This window comes from Lucilia sericata, unplaced genomic scaffold (assembly GCF_015586225.1).
Source record: "Lucilia sericata isolate MDLA Ls3-8-SP2 unplaced genomic scaffold, ASM1558622v1 Contig000063F_arrow, whole genome shotgun sequence".
Lineage (NCBI taxonomy): Eukaryota > Metazoa > Arthropoda > Insecta > Diptera > Calliphoridae > Lucilia > Lucilia sericata.
The window spans coordinates 555,001-573,306 of NW_023994098.1; the positions used below are offsets into that span (position 1 = coordinate 555,001).

An 18,306-nucleotide genomic window follows, 5' to 3' on the forward strand; every position below is an offset into this window, starting at 1 on the left:
ACATACATACATACATACATACATACATACATACATACATACATACATACATACATACATACATACATACATACATACCTTTTAAACGGTTATTTGCAACGGTCATTTTCCTGTTTTCTGGAAAACATCATACATTATTCCTTTGTTCCCGTTCGGAAACAAATCTAACATTTCTAATTATAGAGGTATTGCCAAATTAAGTGTTATTAAAAAACGAATTTCAAACATTTGATAAGGTACCTACTGCTTTACAAATTAGACAAACATGGACTAAAGCATGACTGCTTTTTGTCATTTTCAAATCATTGGTAAATTTACAATTTATGTCGTTTTTAAGAATTTTTGACACAAACATTATCGTGATTATCATAGTTATTTATACATTATAAAATATTTTAAACAAAAATTTTGACCAGGGTGTTAAAAATAATTATAACATTTATAAGCAATGTTAGGCTGTGATATTTTAAACAAAAATTTTGACCAGGGTGTTAAAAATAATTATAACATTTATAAGCAATGTTAGGCTGTGATATACAAAAATCTTTTTCAATAAAGAGTGTCACCATTTTTTTTTTTATTAGTTTTTCATATTTTCTTAATATTTCAAAAAGTAAACTCTCGAATACATGAGATTTACTAGATAGGACATGTAGTTATCATACAGTAAAACAATCATGGAAATCCAACAACTAGATCCAAAGTTATAACCATTTAAAAATGACAAAAAACAGTTCGGACCATTCTTTAACACCTACATTCCTCAATTGGATTTCCTCATATCTAAAAATACATATATCAATATGAATCGTTTAGAGGATGTACATCGAAAACCATCCCAGTTATATCCGGGGTCCCTCACCATCCAAAAATCATCATAACAAGCATTCTAAACTTTTTAAATCAATAGAGTATAGTAACATTATTATTACACATTACTTTTATTATTATACTTTATTATACGCTTCACCTTCGTGAGAAGGGTATATAAGTTTGTCACCGTATGGTTATGTGCATTTTTTATAAAAAAGCAAAGCAAGTACATCACCTTACGAATGTTATTGGCTAGAAACATGAAATTAAGTATGTAGAGCCCGGAGTAAGTGGGATCCTATGAAAGGCGACTTTTTGGTACTTTTTCGTTCTACAAAGGGTACTTTTTGAATTTTCTACAATATTGAACCTAGGAACATTAAATTAAGTATGTAGAAACTTTTTGGTACTTTTTCGTACTAGAAACATGAAATTTAGCATGTAGGGCCCGGATAAGATGAGAACCTATAAAAGGCGACTTTTGGTAATTTTTCGTTCTACAAAAGATACATTTTGAATTTTCTATAATATTGAACCTAGAAACATAAAATAAAGTACGTAGAACCCGGATTAAGTGAGAACACATAAAAGGAGGCCTTTTGGCCGTATTCGGGGCCTACACAAGTAATTTCCCCTTTAAAGTATTACGACATGATCTATAGTAGATTTTTCTGAGTCCATTCTCGGTCAGGGTCCTTTAGAGGCTATTAATCGTGGTTATCCAGAGTAAAGAGGTCCCTCGTTTGGGTATAAAAATTATCTTTGCATCCTGTTATTTAATTGGTGTCTATGCAAATTTTAAGCATGCATTTTAATCTTTGACAAATGTACGGAAACCAGTCCATCCATCCATCTGCAAAAGTGCTGGGAAAATATCATCCGGTCCAGCAGCTTTATAGAGCCACCTGTAATGTCAGTTGTAATAACTATCTCTATGTTAGCCGTCCCTTCCTCCAATATCTATAGTAACCGATATATCAGGTGGGAAATGAGAGTCCATTAGGAGTTTCATTGTCTACTCTATATCCTCCAGCATCCTGCTCGTGTCATCGATCATAGATTCCGGATGGACATGAGTTTTGTATAGGAATTTTTATCTTTCGCCACCCCAACCATCGACTTGTATTATACAAGCACATATTTCAGTGATTTTGTACAAATCATTCTGAATATTTTTTTCTATAATTGGCCATAGCTGTCATATGTATAATGATCACTTCCTTAAGTAACTTTATCCCATATATATCATTAATATATAAGTATGTATGTATGTGTCCTTGGTCCAAAATGTACCAAATGTTATAAAATGATCATCGAAATTGAGGTTAAGCCATGTGCCAATAAATTTTATGAAAATATGTAATATGTTTACAAGCAGAAGACGCGTTGATTTATTTATGTTTTTGTATAAATCTATTTCTGCCCATTTGTCTGTTCCAGGCATGAAAGGGCAAACAAATAGTGAGTATGGGAGATGCAATTTTCCATTAATATTCTGAGTGGATTAGTATTTGTATATTCAAAATTATTGAATCGTCTAAGTAGAAAAAAATTGTGTGAATGAAATATCGTTAATACGCTAGGACCTTAAGTATGGCAGCTAGAAAATTTTTTTTGATTTATTTATGTTTTTGTATAAATCTATTTCTGCCCATCTGTCTGTTCCGGGTATGAAAGGGCAAACAAATAGTGAGCATGGGAGATGCAATTTTCCATTAATATTCTGAGTGGATTAGTATTTGTATATTCAAAATTATTGAATCGTCTAGTAGAAATAAATTGTATGAAAAAAATATCGTTAATACGCTAGGACCTTAAGGATGGCAGCTAGAAAAAATTTTTGAATATATGAAAATCGTTGATTTGATATAAATTTATGTCTCATCTCAACCTACGTTTATCCTATTTCAGAAATATATCGCTTAAAATATTTTTTGAATACAAAATCTTAAAATATTGTGACGATAAATACATAAGATGGGGTAAATGATTTGATTGTGAGTGTATCTGCCAAATTGATATTTTTTTATTGTAATGCTAATTAATATGAGGTTTATTATTTTGATTTATTTACCAATTTAATACACATTTAAATACAAATTTAATAATTTTAACTACGTTGACACTTTTTGCTTTAAAAATCCCTTTAATGTGCGATTTTTCCCCAAAAATTCCCTTTTTGTGCGACTTTTCGAAATTTTGTAACGGTAACGCTGCACGTGAATGTTTCTACTTTGGCCTCTATATCCTCTTTATTTCGACATTGAAAAGTGTACTGTACTAAACGGTTCTTTAGCAAAGTCCCGAACATTGTACAATTAGTTTTAGACTTATTCCGAAACTTTTCGAAGGTAGCTTTATTACCTAAGTTCAAACTCAAGAGGACTTGAGTTGGCATCACAACCTATTACAATTTTCTTTTTTATGGCTCTTCAACCAGTTTTATCAGATTCGACGTTGGAGGTATTGTCGGAGATCCAAGGTGTATGTTTCCACGATTGTTCAATCGGTTCAAAAGCCTCTCAGAATGCAATGTGAACATTTTACCATTCTCGAGATTATATTTTTAAAAATTGCATACAATTAATTTACTCAATACTAATAACGTTCTTATTTATACCAAATGTTTTAGATTGATCAAGAAAATATAACATCAACTAATCAAATAATCGAAATATTAAGCCGAGCCTCAAAAGATGTTGGTGTTTCAGCTTTTAGCAAATACCACTTTGAGTTGTCAGAAATTATTCGAGAAAGATTGAATTTCACAGTTAATTATCGAAATGCTAGAGGATGGGCTGGTAAATTAGAAAATTCAACATTCCGCTTGGGTTATATTGGTATTATGCAACGCAACGAAGCGGATATTGGGGCATCAGCTTCATATAATCGTATTAATCGTTTCGCATATTTTGATATAATTCAACAAAGCTGGAAGCTGGAAACATCTTTTCTGTTTCGATTTACACCCAATTTAAACGTGCATAACCAAAGAGGCAACTTCCTTGCCCCATTTCAGATACACGTGTGGATAGTTGCATTTGTAACATTTCTAACATTAATCATTATATGGATTTGCATTGAATACAGCGTACATTGCTTAAAAAATACTTCAATATATACAGGAAACTATGATGGCAATTTGTATGCTATCCCTTTAAATGTTATTGCTGTCATTTGTCAACAAGGCTTGGATCCAATACCAAAAGGAATTTCATCTCGAATTATAACCATAACAACTTTTATATTTTCACTAGTTATGTATAACTATTATACATCATCGGTAGTTGGTGGACTCTTAAGTAATACGGCTCAAGGACCAGCATCAGTTGATGAAATTATTTCGAGTGAACTACGTCTTTCGTTTGAAGACATAGGATACTACAAAATACTTTTTCGAGTAAGTAAAGATAAATATTTCCTGATTAGAAATTAGAATGATAAGAGGAATGTTTCAACAACATAACATTTTTATACCCACCATCAAAAAAGGTGGAAGATATATTTATTACGTTTGTGATACATCGTAATATTGACCAAAGACCTACAAAGGTATATAGGTATATTCTGGGACCTTATTAAATTTTAAGACGATCAAGCCATGTCCGTCCGTCTGTTGAATATACGATAGCGTCCGAACAGAAAGAACTAGAGGGATGAAATTTTACACAAATATTCCCTTTGGCTAAAGGTTGTTTTTTCGTGGTACCCCTAAAAACAGTTTTAACAGTCATAACTGCTTTAAAAAATACTAGTATAGCTATGAAATTCGACATAAACAAGATTTGTAAGAACCATAATCTCTCTGCCTAATTTTATGAAGATGGGTCCATAATTGACCTGTACACGCATATAAGGTCTCTTCCAGAAAATGACTAACCCTCATTACTGGCTTAAAAATACAGCGATGAAATTCAACATCAGAAAGTTTTGTAAGAACCAATATATCTTTACAAAAATGTTTGAGGGTCCGTCCATAATTGTCCCTTACCCCATATAAGGTCCCCTTTAGAAAATAACTATAACGCTCATTACGGGCTTAAAAATACGACATAAACAAGTTTTGTAAGAAACAAAAAACTTTCAACTTGTATGTCGATCGGTTCATAATGAACCCTACTCCCATTCAAAAAATTAATTAACGTTCGGTACTGGCTTAAAAATACGAACACAGCGATGACATGAACAAATTTTATAGGAAATTAAATCTTTAACATAAAAAACTTTTGTATTAACCAAAATCGCTCTACAAGATTTTATGATGATCCGTCAATAACTGGCCCTACCCCTCATATAATTATGAATTATGGTTATTTCCAGCAATAACTTTTCAAAAAGTTTAATAGAGAATATAGGCAACAGGCTGATGGGATGGTATGATGTCACTTGAGTGACATCTTTTCCCGGTTTTGGTATCATAGTTAGTTAATTAGTTTGAAAGGAGGATGTATATACATCAAATCCGAAGAAATACACCTAGGCCTCTATCGGGCGTGTTGTGCGCTCCTTAACCAGTGCCTCAGGTGGGAATCGAACCCACCACGTCCGGTCTACCAGACTAGAACACTAACCACTAACCTACAGGAGGCTACTTTGGTATCATAACAATTTCGGATACTTTCCATGAGGTAGGGAAATATCTAATAGGTAGCAACGAGAACTTATCATAGTGGTAGTAATTTTATTTATACCTGGTGATTTGCATGCCTTTAGACCTTTGATTGTCGTCTTCACGGTTAGGTTAGATTGATAGGAGGATGTATACTACATCAAATCCGAAGAAATACGAATAGGCCGCAATCGGGCCTGTTGTGCGCTCCTTATCATGAAAAAAGTTCACTGATTGAACTGAACGTAATTCCTAAGAATCCTCCAATCAGTGTTAGGCAGGAATGTTATTTCCGGAATAACATCACATCGAAGATACTTGGATCTAACGTGTAAGAATGCCTGGCAGTGGCAAAGAAAGTGCTCCAGAGTTTCACTGTCCTCTCCACATGCTCTACATTCGTCCACATGTTCTACATTCGTCCACATGCTCTACATTCATCCGCACGTCCAATTTTGCAGAGATGTGTTCGTAGTCCTGTGTGTTCACTCAGAATACGTATCATCATACTAACTTCAGACTTGCCCATTTTGAGGAGATTTTTCGTCTTGCTCTAATCATAGGATCTTCGTGGTTCTACCCACTTTTTCATTATTCCAGGAGGCCTTATGGGATTCTCTCTCCCATATTTTTAGTTCAGTTTTGTTGCGTCGAATGGTTTTGCGTTTGTCAGGTTAACTGCCTCTTCACTTTAAAGCTATTACATTCGCCCTTTCGTTGCCGACTACTCCCGAGTGAGCTGGTACCCATATGATGTAAACCTTGCCTCTGGGAGAGTATTAGTTAAAGCTTTCTTACAATCCAATACGGTCTTAGATTTAGTTCTATCGCCAGATATCGCGTCTAAGCGCTGTGGGCGCCATATTTGATTCTACATTAATTGTTGCAACATATTTTGCTTATTTGCCATGAAATTGTTCATGGTTTGAATTATATTCTCAATAGAGCTTTGTGAATTTGTTTCGGGTGTTTTAATGCATGTGCATATGAAGATAATGTGGCATTACTTTCATTATTTGTTTGCAAATTTTCATTATTTTTATTTGTAAGACTTCTATATTGGGCACTAGAAGTTTGTTTTGCGTGCGTTTGGGTAACGGATTACTTTTATTTGTGATACTTCTATATTGAACGCTAGAAGTATTAGGAAGGCTTGGGAAGTTAGAAGCTTTATATTGAGCATATAAAGGTCTTCTGGTCCTATTTGATTGTTGGATGTGTAGATATACTGGACATCCGCGATAGTTAGCAGTATGATTTTGACCACAGTTACTACATTTTCTTTTATTGTTATCTGTTTTTGGGTGGGGACAATCTAGGCTTTTATGGATGTCTCCGCATCTCACACAAATTGGTATAGATATTAATCTTAATGTGATGTTGTAGCATCATATTGTAGTTTCAAGTAAGCATATTATAGTTTCAAGTAATCACATGGCTTCAATTAACCATATTATGGTTACATATTAAACTTAATATGGTGAATCTAATGCGTTCGGCGTAAATTGTAATTATTTTTTTAGTTTTCTTTTAAACAAACAAAAATCTTCCAAGCACTGGTAATTTTTTATGTGCCATATTTTGAATTTTATAATGTTGTCTGCGATTATATTTTTAGATATTAATTATTTTTAACAATTCTTTTACACTTCGTTTGTTCAGCACTTTATTTAATCCGATCTATTATTTGACAAATCAAATAAATTTTGGAAATATTTTATTCCTCTGAATTATACTAGAAAATTAAAATTCACTTTTAATGATTAACAAATGTTAGACACGTCTTTTAAGGTAAAGATAAGTATGTGGAATATATTCTTGGAATATGAAAATTTTAAACAAACATTAGCGTTTGTAAAATTGTACAAGCTTCGTACACCACATGTTGGGGTCAAAGGACTCATGAGTGATGCTTAAATTTAATTTTAGAGTAAGGGATTTGATATGATATTTAATATCGACTTTATTATTTTAGACTCAACTATCGAAATTTTGGAAGAGTATTGCATTTAACTTAAAAAAATTAAATTTTTCGGTTTTATTGTTCCACTTATTGCTACATATTATTATCTATCTCTATTAGAGTAATGCAAAAAATTAAGTTGGGAATATCGAACACAAAGTGATTGAAAAATAACATATTTTGAATTTTATAAATTTTCACAGAAAAAAATTTCAAAAGTAGCACCACAATAATATTTTTTAAAAATAAATAGATAGAAATAAAATAAATTGACGAGTTCAGTGTGAATCAGTCCTGTCATTTTAGCACATTCGTTTCAGGAAAATGCATAAAAGTTTTTAAAAAATATGTGTGATGTATCTTTATTTATAACCATTTATAAGTATTATTAATTGAATATTCCTGCAGGCTTGCGTTCGATTCCCACTTGGAGATAAAATATGGTGAAATAATTGAGATATGTGTAATTTAGTTAAAATTTTTTTCTCGTACTTCCCTCATGAAAACGAAACGTCCATTTAAAAAACCTTTTTGTATTGGAGATGAGCAATTTGTAAGCTACCGAAAAACACGTTTCTCCAAATTCAGAAGATACAGGATTTTTAATTTTGTCCACATAGATTTTAACTTAAGCAGGTTAAGCGAGAAAAATACGAAAGAGGAATGAAGGAATCAAGGAAATGAGAGATTTAAGAGATTAATACACGCAGAGAAAAAATATGGTTGTGGTAACCATAATCTAACATATTATGGTTAGAATTATGGTTAAAGTTAAAACATATTATGATATTTATTAGTATCAAAAAATATCATATTATGATCATTATTAAAATAATAACATATCATATAATTATTAAATATAACATTTCATCATATTATAGTTTTATTAATCGTTTTTTTTTTCATTTATTCTTTATCGAATCTTTCTTATATACAAATTTACAATAAGTATTAAAATCTTAACCTAAACTATAACTAACGTAGGTATTGCAGCTGCAATTTCAACAAAAGTTATCGATAATTTAATTATCTCCCCAAATCCAATGTTTCCATTTTTCTCAGTCGTCTATGACCCTCAAATGACAGCAACTCTCTGGGATTTGGGTGATCCATTAGTTTCGACAAGTAGGTTAAACAAGAGAATTTGATCTCCGCGCGTATTATGGGGACATTAAGATCCCTATGAATATTACTATTGCGAATGTACCATGGGGCACATGTTATTGACCTTAACAGTGCTGACTGCTTTCTTTGTGATTTTTCAATGTTAGATGAGGATGCGATTCCCCACAGTTGAATGCCGTATAGCCATATCGGTTTTATAACTGTTTTGTACAAAAGCACTTTGTACTCCAAGTGAAGAGCTGACCGTGGTCCATATAGCCAGTACATTTGAGCTGACTTTAATTTTATTTGTGTAACCTTGGCTTCAATGTGGAAAGTCCATGTTAAGCGGCGATCAAGGTGTATACCAAGATATCTCACATAGCATTGTTTAGGAATTTTTATATTGTTTATCTGTACGGAAGGAGAATTTTCCCGTCTTAAAGTAAATGTAACGTGTGCACATTTTGTTGCAATGCCTTTTATTTTCCATTTGTCGAACCACTTTTCCAATTCGCCGATGTGAAACTGGAGTCGTTCAGAACCTATTGAAGCGGTATCATCCGCAGATGTAGATGTGTGAGACAGTGTGCTCGTTGGCATATCTGACCTAGAATACTCCCCTGGGGTACTCCAGCAGATATTTTTCGACGGGAAGAGGTCACATCTTTAGATCTGATTTGAAAAGATCTTTCATATATGTAATTTTTAAGCAGTTTGTGAACATTCGAAGTTAGTAATGTGATAATTTTCTGTGCCAGACTTTATCGAAAGCTTGAGAAATATCTATGAATAATGATGAGCAATATTGCTTGCTCTCGAAGGCCTTCCGAAAAGAGTACTTATTCGATGTACCTGTTCGATAGTGCTGTGCTTCCTTCTGAAACCAAACTGATGATCAGGAATAATGGAATTATCGTTAAGGTGTACTATAAGGCTTTCAAGCTTTGAGAATATAGCAACAGGCTAATGGGACGATATGATGTCACTTGAGTGACATCTTTCCCCGGTTTTGGTATCATAGTTAGTTAGCTAGTTTGAAAGAATTTCGGATACTTTACATGAGGTAGGGAAATATCTAATACGTAGCAACGAGAACTTATCATAGTGGTAGTAATTTTATCTATACCAGGTGATTTTCCTGCCTTTAGACCTATAATTGTCATCTTCACGTTTCACACATTTTGTTTAACTTTTTAAAAATGTTAGTAAATATTTTTAAAATTTTTTTACTCATTATTGAAGACAGAACCAATATTTTCGTACATTTTGCAATATCTTAAATTTTGTAACAGCATATTAATGAATATATTTTTAGGAAAAATTAAAAAAATATATATATTTCAAATTGCGTTTTTCTAGCAAATTATAATTTTATTGATTCATCATGATGTACTTAACGTAAATGTTAAATTATATATTTTTTGTAATCTATTTTGTTGAAATTGATTTTATACTCGAAATATTTTGAGCAGACAATATACTTAAAATTCAGTTTGATTTATTTCATCATGTTAGAAAATATTTTTTCAGATTTTATTATAGCCTAACGTGTATTTTATGAGAAACGTTAAGAAAAACAACCAACTTTTTCCTATATTTTGCAAAATTTTAATTTTTTTTGCAAACATAGTTATAAATATTTTTTTATTTTTGTAATTTAAAGCGTTTTTATAATACTATTTGCAAATAATTTTTTTCATTCTTGGAAGCAAACTGCTGGTCAACGATTTATTTTTGGTGTTAATTAAAATCGAAATAATTTAAAAAATGATCGCATGATTTCTACAATATTTTGCACAAATAAAATTGTTAAGAAAATAAGTTTTTTTTAAAACAATTTTTTTTTTGCAAAAAAGGCGTTTCTGACCACTTGAATAGAAATATTTTTTCATGAAAATAGCGATTTTAAAACACATGCAATGACAATTATTAAAAAATCCGAATAGTTGTAGAAATAATTACATATTCGTACACTATTTATACTAGAGCAGAATTACTAGTATTGGGAAAACAGTTTTCGCGAAAGCTTCTTTATTATTCATAATTCAATAAACTTTGGTATAGAAATTTGCGTACCTATGTTGGACCAGTACATAAACATAACAAGTATGAAATTATAGCCAGGCGAGGCCGACCATATAATACCCTACACCTGTTACAAAAATAAAATGTGATTTAGTTTTCATAATAAATCATTTAAGTTGAATTGTACCTTGCCTCAGATATATGTACTTAAGCCATTTATTGCTGAATAAAATTGTGAACATTTAAGTCAAATTTTGAAGGGGGCTTTGTATAGGGGTTATGGTCAAATGAGTCCCTTTAATTATAATATTCATGAAGGTTATCAAGTATAGTATAGAACAAAGCATATAAAGAAGTTGGACTGCGACATTATTTTACAACAATAACATTTCCTCTCTTTACAGTCGAGTTCTGTGAAAATTCAACACACTTGTGAGACTCAATTCTCTCACAATGCTTTAAAACTTTTTCGCGAAAATACCGGGATAATAGGACCTGAAAGACATTTTTTCACAAACACGAAACGTTTTTTATTTGTTTAAACAATGTTATCGCATTTAAAATCCCGAATTATTTTTATTTTTCACAAACTAAAAAAATATTTTTTTAATTTTTTTTACAATAAAATTTTGTGTGTTAAAATTAAAATTGATAAACAATGTTATAAATTTTGGTATTGAAAATGAAAAAATTATTTAAAATAAACATATTTTTTCCAAAAAAGATATTACTCATCAGATATGAGCAAAATAAATTGCAAAATATATAAATTTAAATGTTATTTTTTTCCTAAAATTTTTATGTACGATTTTATGCAAGTATGTTTATGTATGTTTGGAAAGAGTAGTGAAAGTGGTTGGAGCTCCAATACTTATACAAAAATTCTACCAATACATTCAGTACAGTTAGGTACCGAACGACAACTCTTTTAGATACCAACTGACAAGCCCCAATTTCATTATATTCTTTGGTATAGAACTTGGTTTTGCAGCTTTTTGTCGAGATACGAGTATATTAAACATAATTATGAACTTAAAAGCCCTATTCGTCGGTTCAGTTGTATGGGGGCTAGGTGAAATAATGGACCGATGTTAACCATTTTCAATAAGCTTCGTCTCCGGTACCATAGAAGATACGCCAAATTGTACGTTACAAACATCAGCACAAACCCAATATACTCTCCCCACTAAAGTGGTGTGGGGTATAATTACACACAAATATTTTATGTCTTTTTTATTTATTTCACTTCATCTATAGAAAATTCTAAGTGCGGGTTTTTGAGATGGTAATCAAATGCCAATTAATAATCAGATTAGTTAATCTAAAAATAAATTTAATCTTATGTTAATCCCCTTTGATGTTTTTGAGTACAAGATTAAACTTTGCAGTGTTGCCATAAAAAACAACAGAAAAATTCACTGTTTGTTATCAAAACAATGCATATTTTATAAAAAAGAAGAAGATAATTGTAAATTTAATATGAAAATTAATGAAAACTTAAATTAAAAACAAAAAATGTATTTTGAAGTGTCCATAATTTATACTAATCAATAAATAGAACATTTTAATGTTTATATTTATAAAAATTTTATTATTTTTTTTGCATCAGCTGTTTACACTTTTGCATTTCGTGCTTAAGATTAAACTACCTCCATTGGGCGCTTAAACTTGCAAACAAAATTAACTAATTGAGTACTCAAAAACATCTTTCGAGGATTAATTTTAATTTAATCGCTAATCTTTCACCTAAAGATTGGCCCTAAGAGATTACTTAATATAATCAATAATTTAATTTTATAACATAAATAAATTTATTTTAAATCTATTTAAGCTGACATTAAAATTTAATATAGGAGAAATACTATTACATAATTTTAGGCATCTTGTAATAATTTGCATAATTTGCCCTATGCAAAGTGTCTTCAAATATGCGGTTTCTCCTCAAATATCTAGGTGGATTAAATAATGTAAAATGATCCCAAATATCGGTACATAATATTAGACCAGATAAAGCTTTATAAGCAAACATTACACAACAACAAGATCAGCGATCGTGCAATGTTTTAAGACCAAACAATTTCCTTTTAGATTCATAGGAAGAATCTATAGGCCAAAATGATAATTAAAAAGCTAAATTTAAATTCTTTTTTTTTTGATTTATAGATTTTAACGCATTTTTAGTAAAAAGGATATATGACAGCTATGAGAGTCCTTGCTCCAAATTATGTAATGTCTTCCGATTTGGATGAAATTTGCACGAAGGTTAGTACTATGGGATAGTAGGCCACATAAATTTTCAGCTCTTTCGGTCGAGAACTGCCGGAGTCAGAGGGTGTCAAAGTTAGACATTTTCGTCATACAGGGTTTTATTTAAATGAGTATAACTTTTCACATATTGGTCCTAGCAAAAATTGACCAAAGCTCAGATAGCTATTTCTTCATTGCTTCCAAATAAAAATTTTAAGTTTTTTTTTTTTAAATTTAATGTTTTTTCAAAATTGGCCCTTTTTTGTTTTTGCTTAAAAGAAAGCTTACACAATTCCCTTTAAGAGCTTTATAGTCCCATAATTCTTTTTTAACTCAAGAATACATTTTTTATTTTTTACATATTTTACTAAAAAGATTATGACCATCAAATTTAAAAATTTTAAGAAAGAAATTTATTAAAGTTAGATGAATGATTTGTTTTCTTATTAAAATGAGAAAATTACGTATTTAATTTCCATGTGAAAACTTTTCGAGTAGTTTTGTCGACAACCATTTTCAATTCTCCATGTATTTTGTAAAATAATCGCAATATTCCTTTAATTACAGATTTTTACGTTAAAAGATATATCTTTTTTTTAACTTGTACATATAACATATAATTTTAAATTAGTAAAAGTATCAGAATAACGAATATTTTACGATACAATTAACATCACTATTACACATCTTCTTATTTTTATTGCAATTTTTGATAAATTATTGCAATTATTGATAAAACTAGTAAAAACTTTCATTACAATGTAAGGGGTTAAAATACTAAAATTTACTTATACAATAGCATTTTAAGTCAATATTTTAACACGTCATTGGAGACAAGTACTTACCCCAAACGATTACAAGTAATTAGAAAAAGTTGTCATTGTAAATCGCATGAAAACATATACAGCTTCTATATATTCACTGGCAAGATGACTAATGAATTAGAAAGTATTTATATAACATATTATTAGTAAGACCTTATTAGACTATTTCTATCTAATCCAGGCGATATGTAGTAGTCATTGAAAAGTATGTTGTTAGGTAAGCAATTACAATTGAAAGCCATTACCTAGTTTTTGCTGGGTATCTAATATAGCATTATATTTAACATGCATATACCCTATGAAAAAAGAAAATTAAATGATTTTGGCCATCATTTGATTGACAGAGGAGCATTTCCTAATTGCCTAAAAATAGAGCTGGCCCATTGGAATATTGTCAAATATTCATCTAATAATCCAATATTACATAGATTCTATACTATTTCCCAATCTTTTAAAATTTTTCTGAGATTTTATTTATACATTTGTAAACAATAAAATTATAAATTTTAGATTTTATTTTAAAGGAAATCATAATTAGTTTTCGCTATCAACCTAAAATTTGTTACGCGTCGTTTAATTCTGATTAAGTATTTAGGAAATTATTATAAAAATGGTACGGCAGTTAAGAGGCAATATATATTTGTCCAGCAAGCTCAGAAAGGTATGTTGGTCCTCAACCCGCTTCCTAAACGCATAACATATATACACTCTTGACTAATTAAAATACCCTGGTGCATACAAACAAAAAATCTTAAAATGCTATGAATGATATTGGTGAGGAATGAAACTTTTGATATCATGGTGTTATGACATCTGGGTATGTTTCCCACCCTACTGACTATCCGTCAGACTCCATGACAGAAATGCTACCCTATTATTTAATCTGTCCCTAAGCACCACTTAGCATCCTACTGAAATTTAGTTTATGTTAGTTCTCATGTTTTTATTTAAATTTAAATAAAACATTAAGTTAAAATCTAGAGTTGTGTTATAAGTGAATATGGTTTAAATAATGTAAATTTAGGAGAGTTATACATTTGAAATTATCTACTATATATAATATTATTACATGTAATATACTAGTAACAAAAAATAACAAAGATATAATCAAAGTATATTAATAATGTTAAATTCTATAGTATTAATACTATTAATAATAATAATATTAACTCTATATAATTGATACTTAAGTTGTTGTATTAGCTGGAAGCAGATGTGCCGGAACATGCATGTTGAATTATGGTGATTCTGGTCTCGTTTTTTTTATACCCTTCACCTTCGTGAGAAGGGTATATATAAGTTTGTCATTCCGATTGTAATTTCCACAATATAATTTTCCGACCCTGAATCCTTATAGATAGCGGAGTCGATTAAGCCATGTCCGTCTGTCTGTCTGTCTGTTGAAATCAATTTTCTGAAGACCACAGATATCTTCGGATCCAAATCTTCAATAATTCTGTCAGACATGCTTTCGAGAAGTTTACTATTGAAAATCAGCAAAATCGGTCCATAAATAACTGAGATATGGGCAAAAATCTGAGACTACCTCTGAAAATTTCCTCAACAAATTATAAATAAAAGCATAAAAAACAACAAGGAGATAAAGCAGTAATATATTGATAATACATCTCATATTTGTTTGATGGTGGTAATACAGTTTGAGGGTGGTAGTACAGTACAACGGTTAATATTTCCAGACCTGGGCGATTTCCATTAATTTTGCATTAACATTAAATTAAAAAAAATTAATTTAATGTAAAAAATATTGCATTAAAATTAAATTAGTAAAAATTAATGCATTAAATTTCCATTAACATTAAATATTTTTGAATTTAATGCATTAATTTTACATTAACATTAAATATTTTTGAAATTAATGCATTAATTTTGCATTAACATTAAATATATCTGAATTTAGTTCATTAATTTTACATTAACATTAAATAAGCAATAAAATGAATGCATTAATATTCCATTAACATTAATATATATAAAAATTGATAAACATAAATAAAAATACAGCACAAAAGACCTCGATCTAACTAAATACAACTAAAGTTAAATAGGTTAAAGTCCTTTCTAATAACTCCTATATTCCATTCAACTTGTGTGTTTTAAATATGATATTTATATAAGATTCCACAGACAAAATAAACTAAAAAAGGAATATCTGGGAAGTGATACTATTCTTCTAATATGTATTATCGAGTATAGGACTTATTAGAAAGGACTTTAACAAAATAAGCTAAAAATTGAATATCTATCGAGTATAGGACTTATTAGAAAGGACTTTAACACATTTAATTTTACTTAAATTTAGTTAGACCGAGGCTTTTGGCGCTGTATTCTTATTTTATAAATTATTTTATACATTAACGTCGGGGGAGTTTTCCAGTTTTGTCCTACCGAGCGCGTCCCCGGGTGGCGGATAGGGGGTGGTGATGGACCATCTGTACTCTCCCAGCTTTAATTTCACTTAAGCTGAGGGAGGGCAGATTGTCCACCACCTGGGAATATTATATTCCCCGCGGACCAAAAAACTGGAAAAAAAGATATGGAAAATAAAAATAAAAAGATAAAAGTTACGGATGAAGTAGAGCAAATGGTGAAAGAGGTGAGTGATAGCATAGCTAAACTACCTATTACTAAGAAAAGACTTTCTGGAGCACAGAGGAGGAAGTTGAAAAAGATGCTTCAGGAAATCATAGTTAGTCAATCCCACGACACTCCAAAGGAAAAATCGGACTCTCTCACAAGATCTGAGGCAAAAAGGATCAGGTCTCCCGAGGAGTTGACAACTCAGAATAAACCTAAGAAGAAAAAGAGCTCCCCGTCTTCTAATACACAGTCGAAGCCAAGCCATACTTCACTCAAAGGAATCTCAAGTGAGAATCCTGCGAGTAAGGGTGACAACGCCAAGCCAGATATTCCGAAGACGAACACGTCGGCGAAATCAACCTCGAAGGTAAGGGAATCTCAAAAGAAGCCCCGAAAAACGAGAAGAAAAGGAAAAGAGCCGCCATCTTACGCCAAAGTTGCCAGAAGTAGGCACCGGGACGATCTCTGCTATGCAGTTTACGATGCCGGTAATCCGACAGGCAAAATTCCAATAGACCAACAGAGTAAAATAGAAGACCTGGTCAACAATAAGATTGTGGACCACGCAATCGCTTCAAAGGGCAAACAACCAATAGAGAGCGAGAGCTGCGAGCTCAGCATGGGCGTGATGTTGATGAGGTTGGCATCTCACCAATGTGTTAGCACCCTAAAGAACTTGGTGGAAAGTATCCCCCCTCCCTGGGACGGCGCTAGGCTGGGACTGGCAAAGAAGAGCGAGCTTCCGGTGCTCCTAAAGTCCACTGTCTACATAAAAGGATGGGGCAGTAAACTGGCTAATGAACGTATACTGGAAATTCTTGGAGGTCAAAATGCTGAGCTGGCCGTGGAAAAATGGGATGTCTTTTACAGGAAAGAAGAACCTGAGGGAACTTTATTTGTAATAGGTATCGACCAGAAATCCATGACTAGTCTTGCCAAGAATAAAGGTAGGGCTTACTTCGCCTCTAAATCTGTCATATTCAAAATTGGGAAGGTGCCGATTGGAAGGGCTGTTACAACAAGCCTCGAAAAGGACACTAAAAAACCTAAGACCACAGCATCAGTATCCACTACTGATAACGTTGAGGAGTCAAATCCTAAAATCGAGGAATTTACCATTAACTCGCCAGAAAAAAGTGTAGTTGCCCTTTCCAACATTGGGGAGGCGCCGATTGAAAAGGCTGTCAAAACCGGCCCCGACAAGGACACTAAAACACCTAAGACAGTACCCAAAGCATCATTAGCAAGTACTGGCAATGTTGAGGAGTCAAATCCTAAAAGCGAGGAGGAAATCACTCACCCGCCAGAAGACAGAACAGCAGTGCTCTCCAGAATTGGGAATGTGTCTATTAAAAATGCTGCTATTCCTATTCCTGATAAGGACACCGCAGTGCCATCAACAGTACCCACTGTATTAATAGCCACTTCATGCTATCCGGAGGAGTCAAATCCAAAGAGCGAGGAGGTGACCACCAACTCGCTGGAAGACAGTTTAATGGATGACCATGATTGAGGTTATCCAAATAAACCTCCATCGGAGCGAGACAGCTACCAACGCTCTGATGGCTAAAATCAACACAGGTAAAATACATATAGCTTTAATCCAGGAACCTTGGACGATTCGCAACAAGGTTTCTGGATTAAATCACGTAAATTTCCAACTTTTCTACGCTGATACAGGATCTCGCCCGAGAACATGTATCTTATGTCACAAGAACTTATGTTTTCTCCTCTCAACAGGATTATCAACATCGGATGCAACGGTGCTGAAGCAAGGTCGTGGCAACATATTCCTTGCATCTATTTACCTGCCTTTCGATTCTCCGACACTACCACCAACGTCGGATCTGATGAAACTGGTTGAAGAGGCACAAAGGAAAAATAAGAAAATTGTAATAGGTTGTGATGCCAACTCGCACCATGTAGCTTGGGGTAGTACAAACACCAATCGCAGGTGACAAGCCCTCATGGATTTCCTTAATACTAAAGACTTGATAACATTGAACTTAGGTAATAAAGCTACCTTCGTCAGTAGAATCAGAGAAGAAGTATTAGATATAACTATATGTTCAGAAGAGCTTATAAACGAAATTCAGGATTGGAGAGTTTCGGACGAGCAC

At 32.0% G+C, this 18,306-nt stretch overlaps 1 protein-coding gene across 1 annotated transcript in view; it reads left to right on the top strand.

Annotated features, from left to right (window-relative positions):
* LOC119616243 (ionotropic receptor 75a) overlaps window positions 1-18,306 on the top strand; it is a 468,776-nt gene that overhangs the window by 226,024 nt on the left and 224,446 nt on the right. Inside the window, exon 4 of the mRNA XM_037972569.1 lies at window positions 3,446-4,213. Coding sequence (XP_037828497.1) covers window positions 3,446-4,213 — 768 coding nt within the window. The remainder of the gene's footprint in view (window positions 1-3,445; window positions 4,214-18,306) is intronic.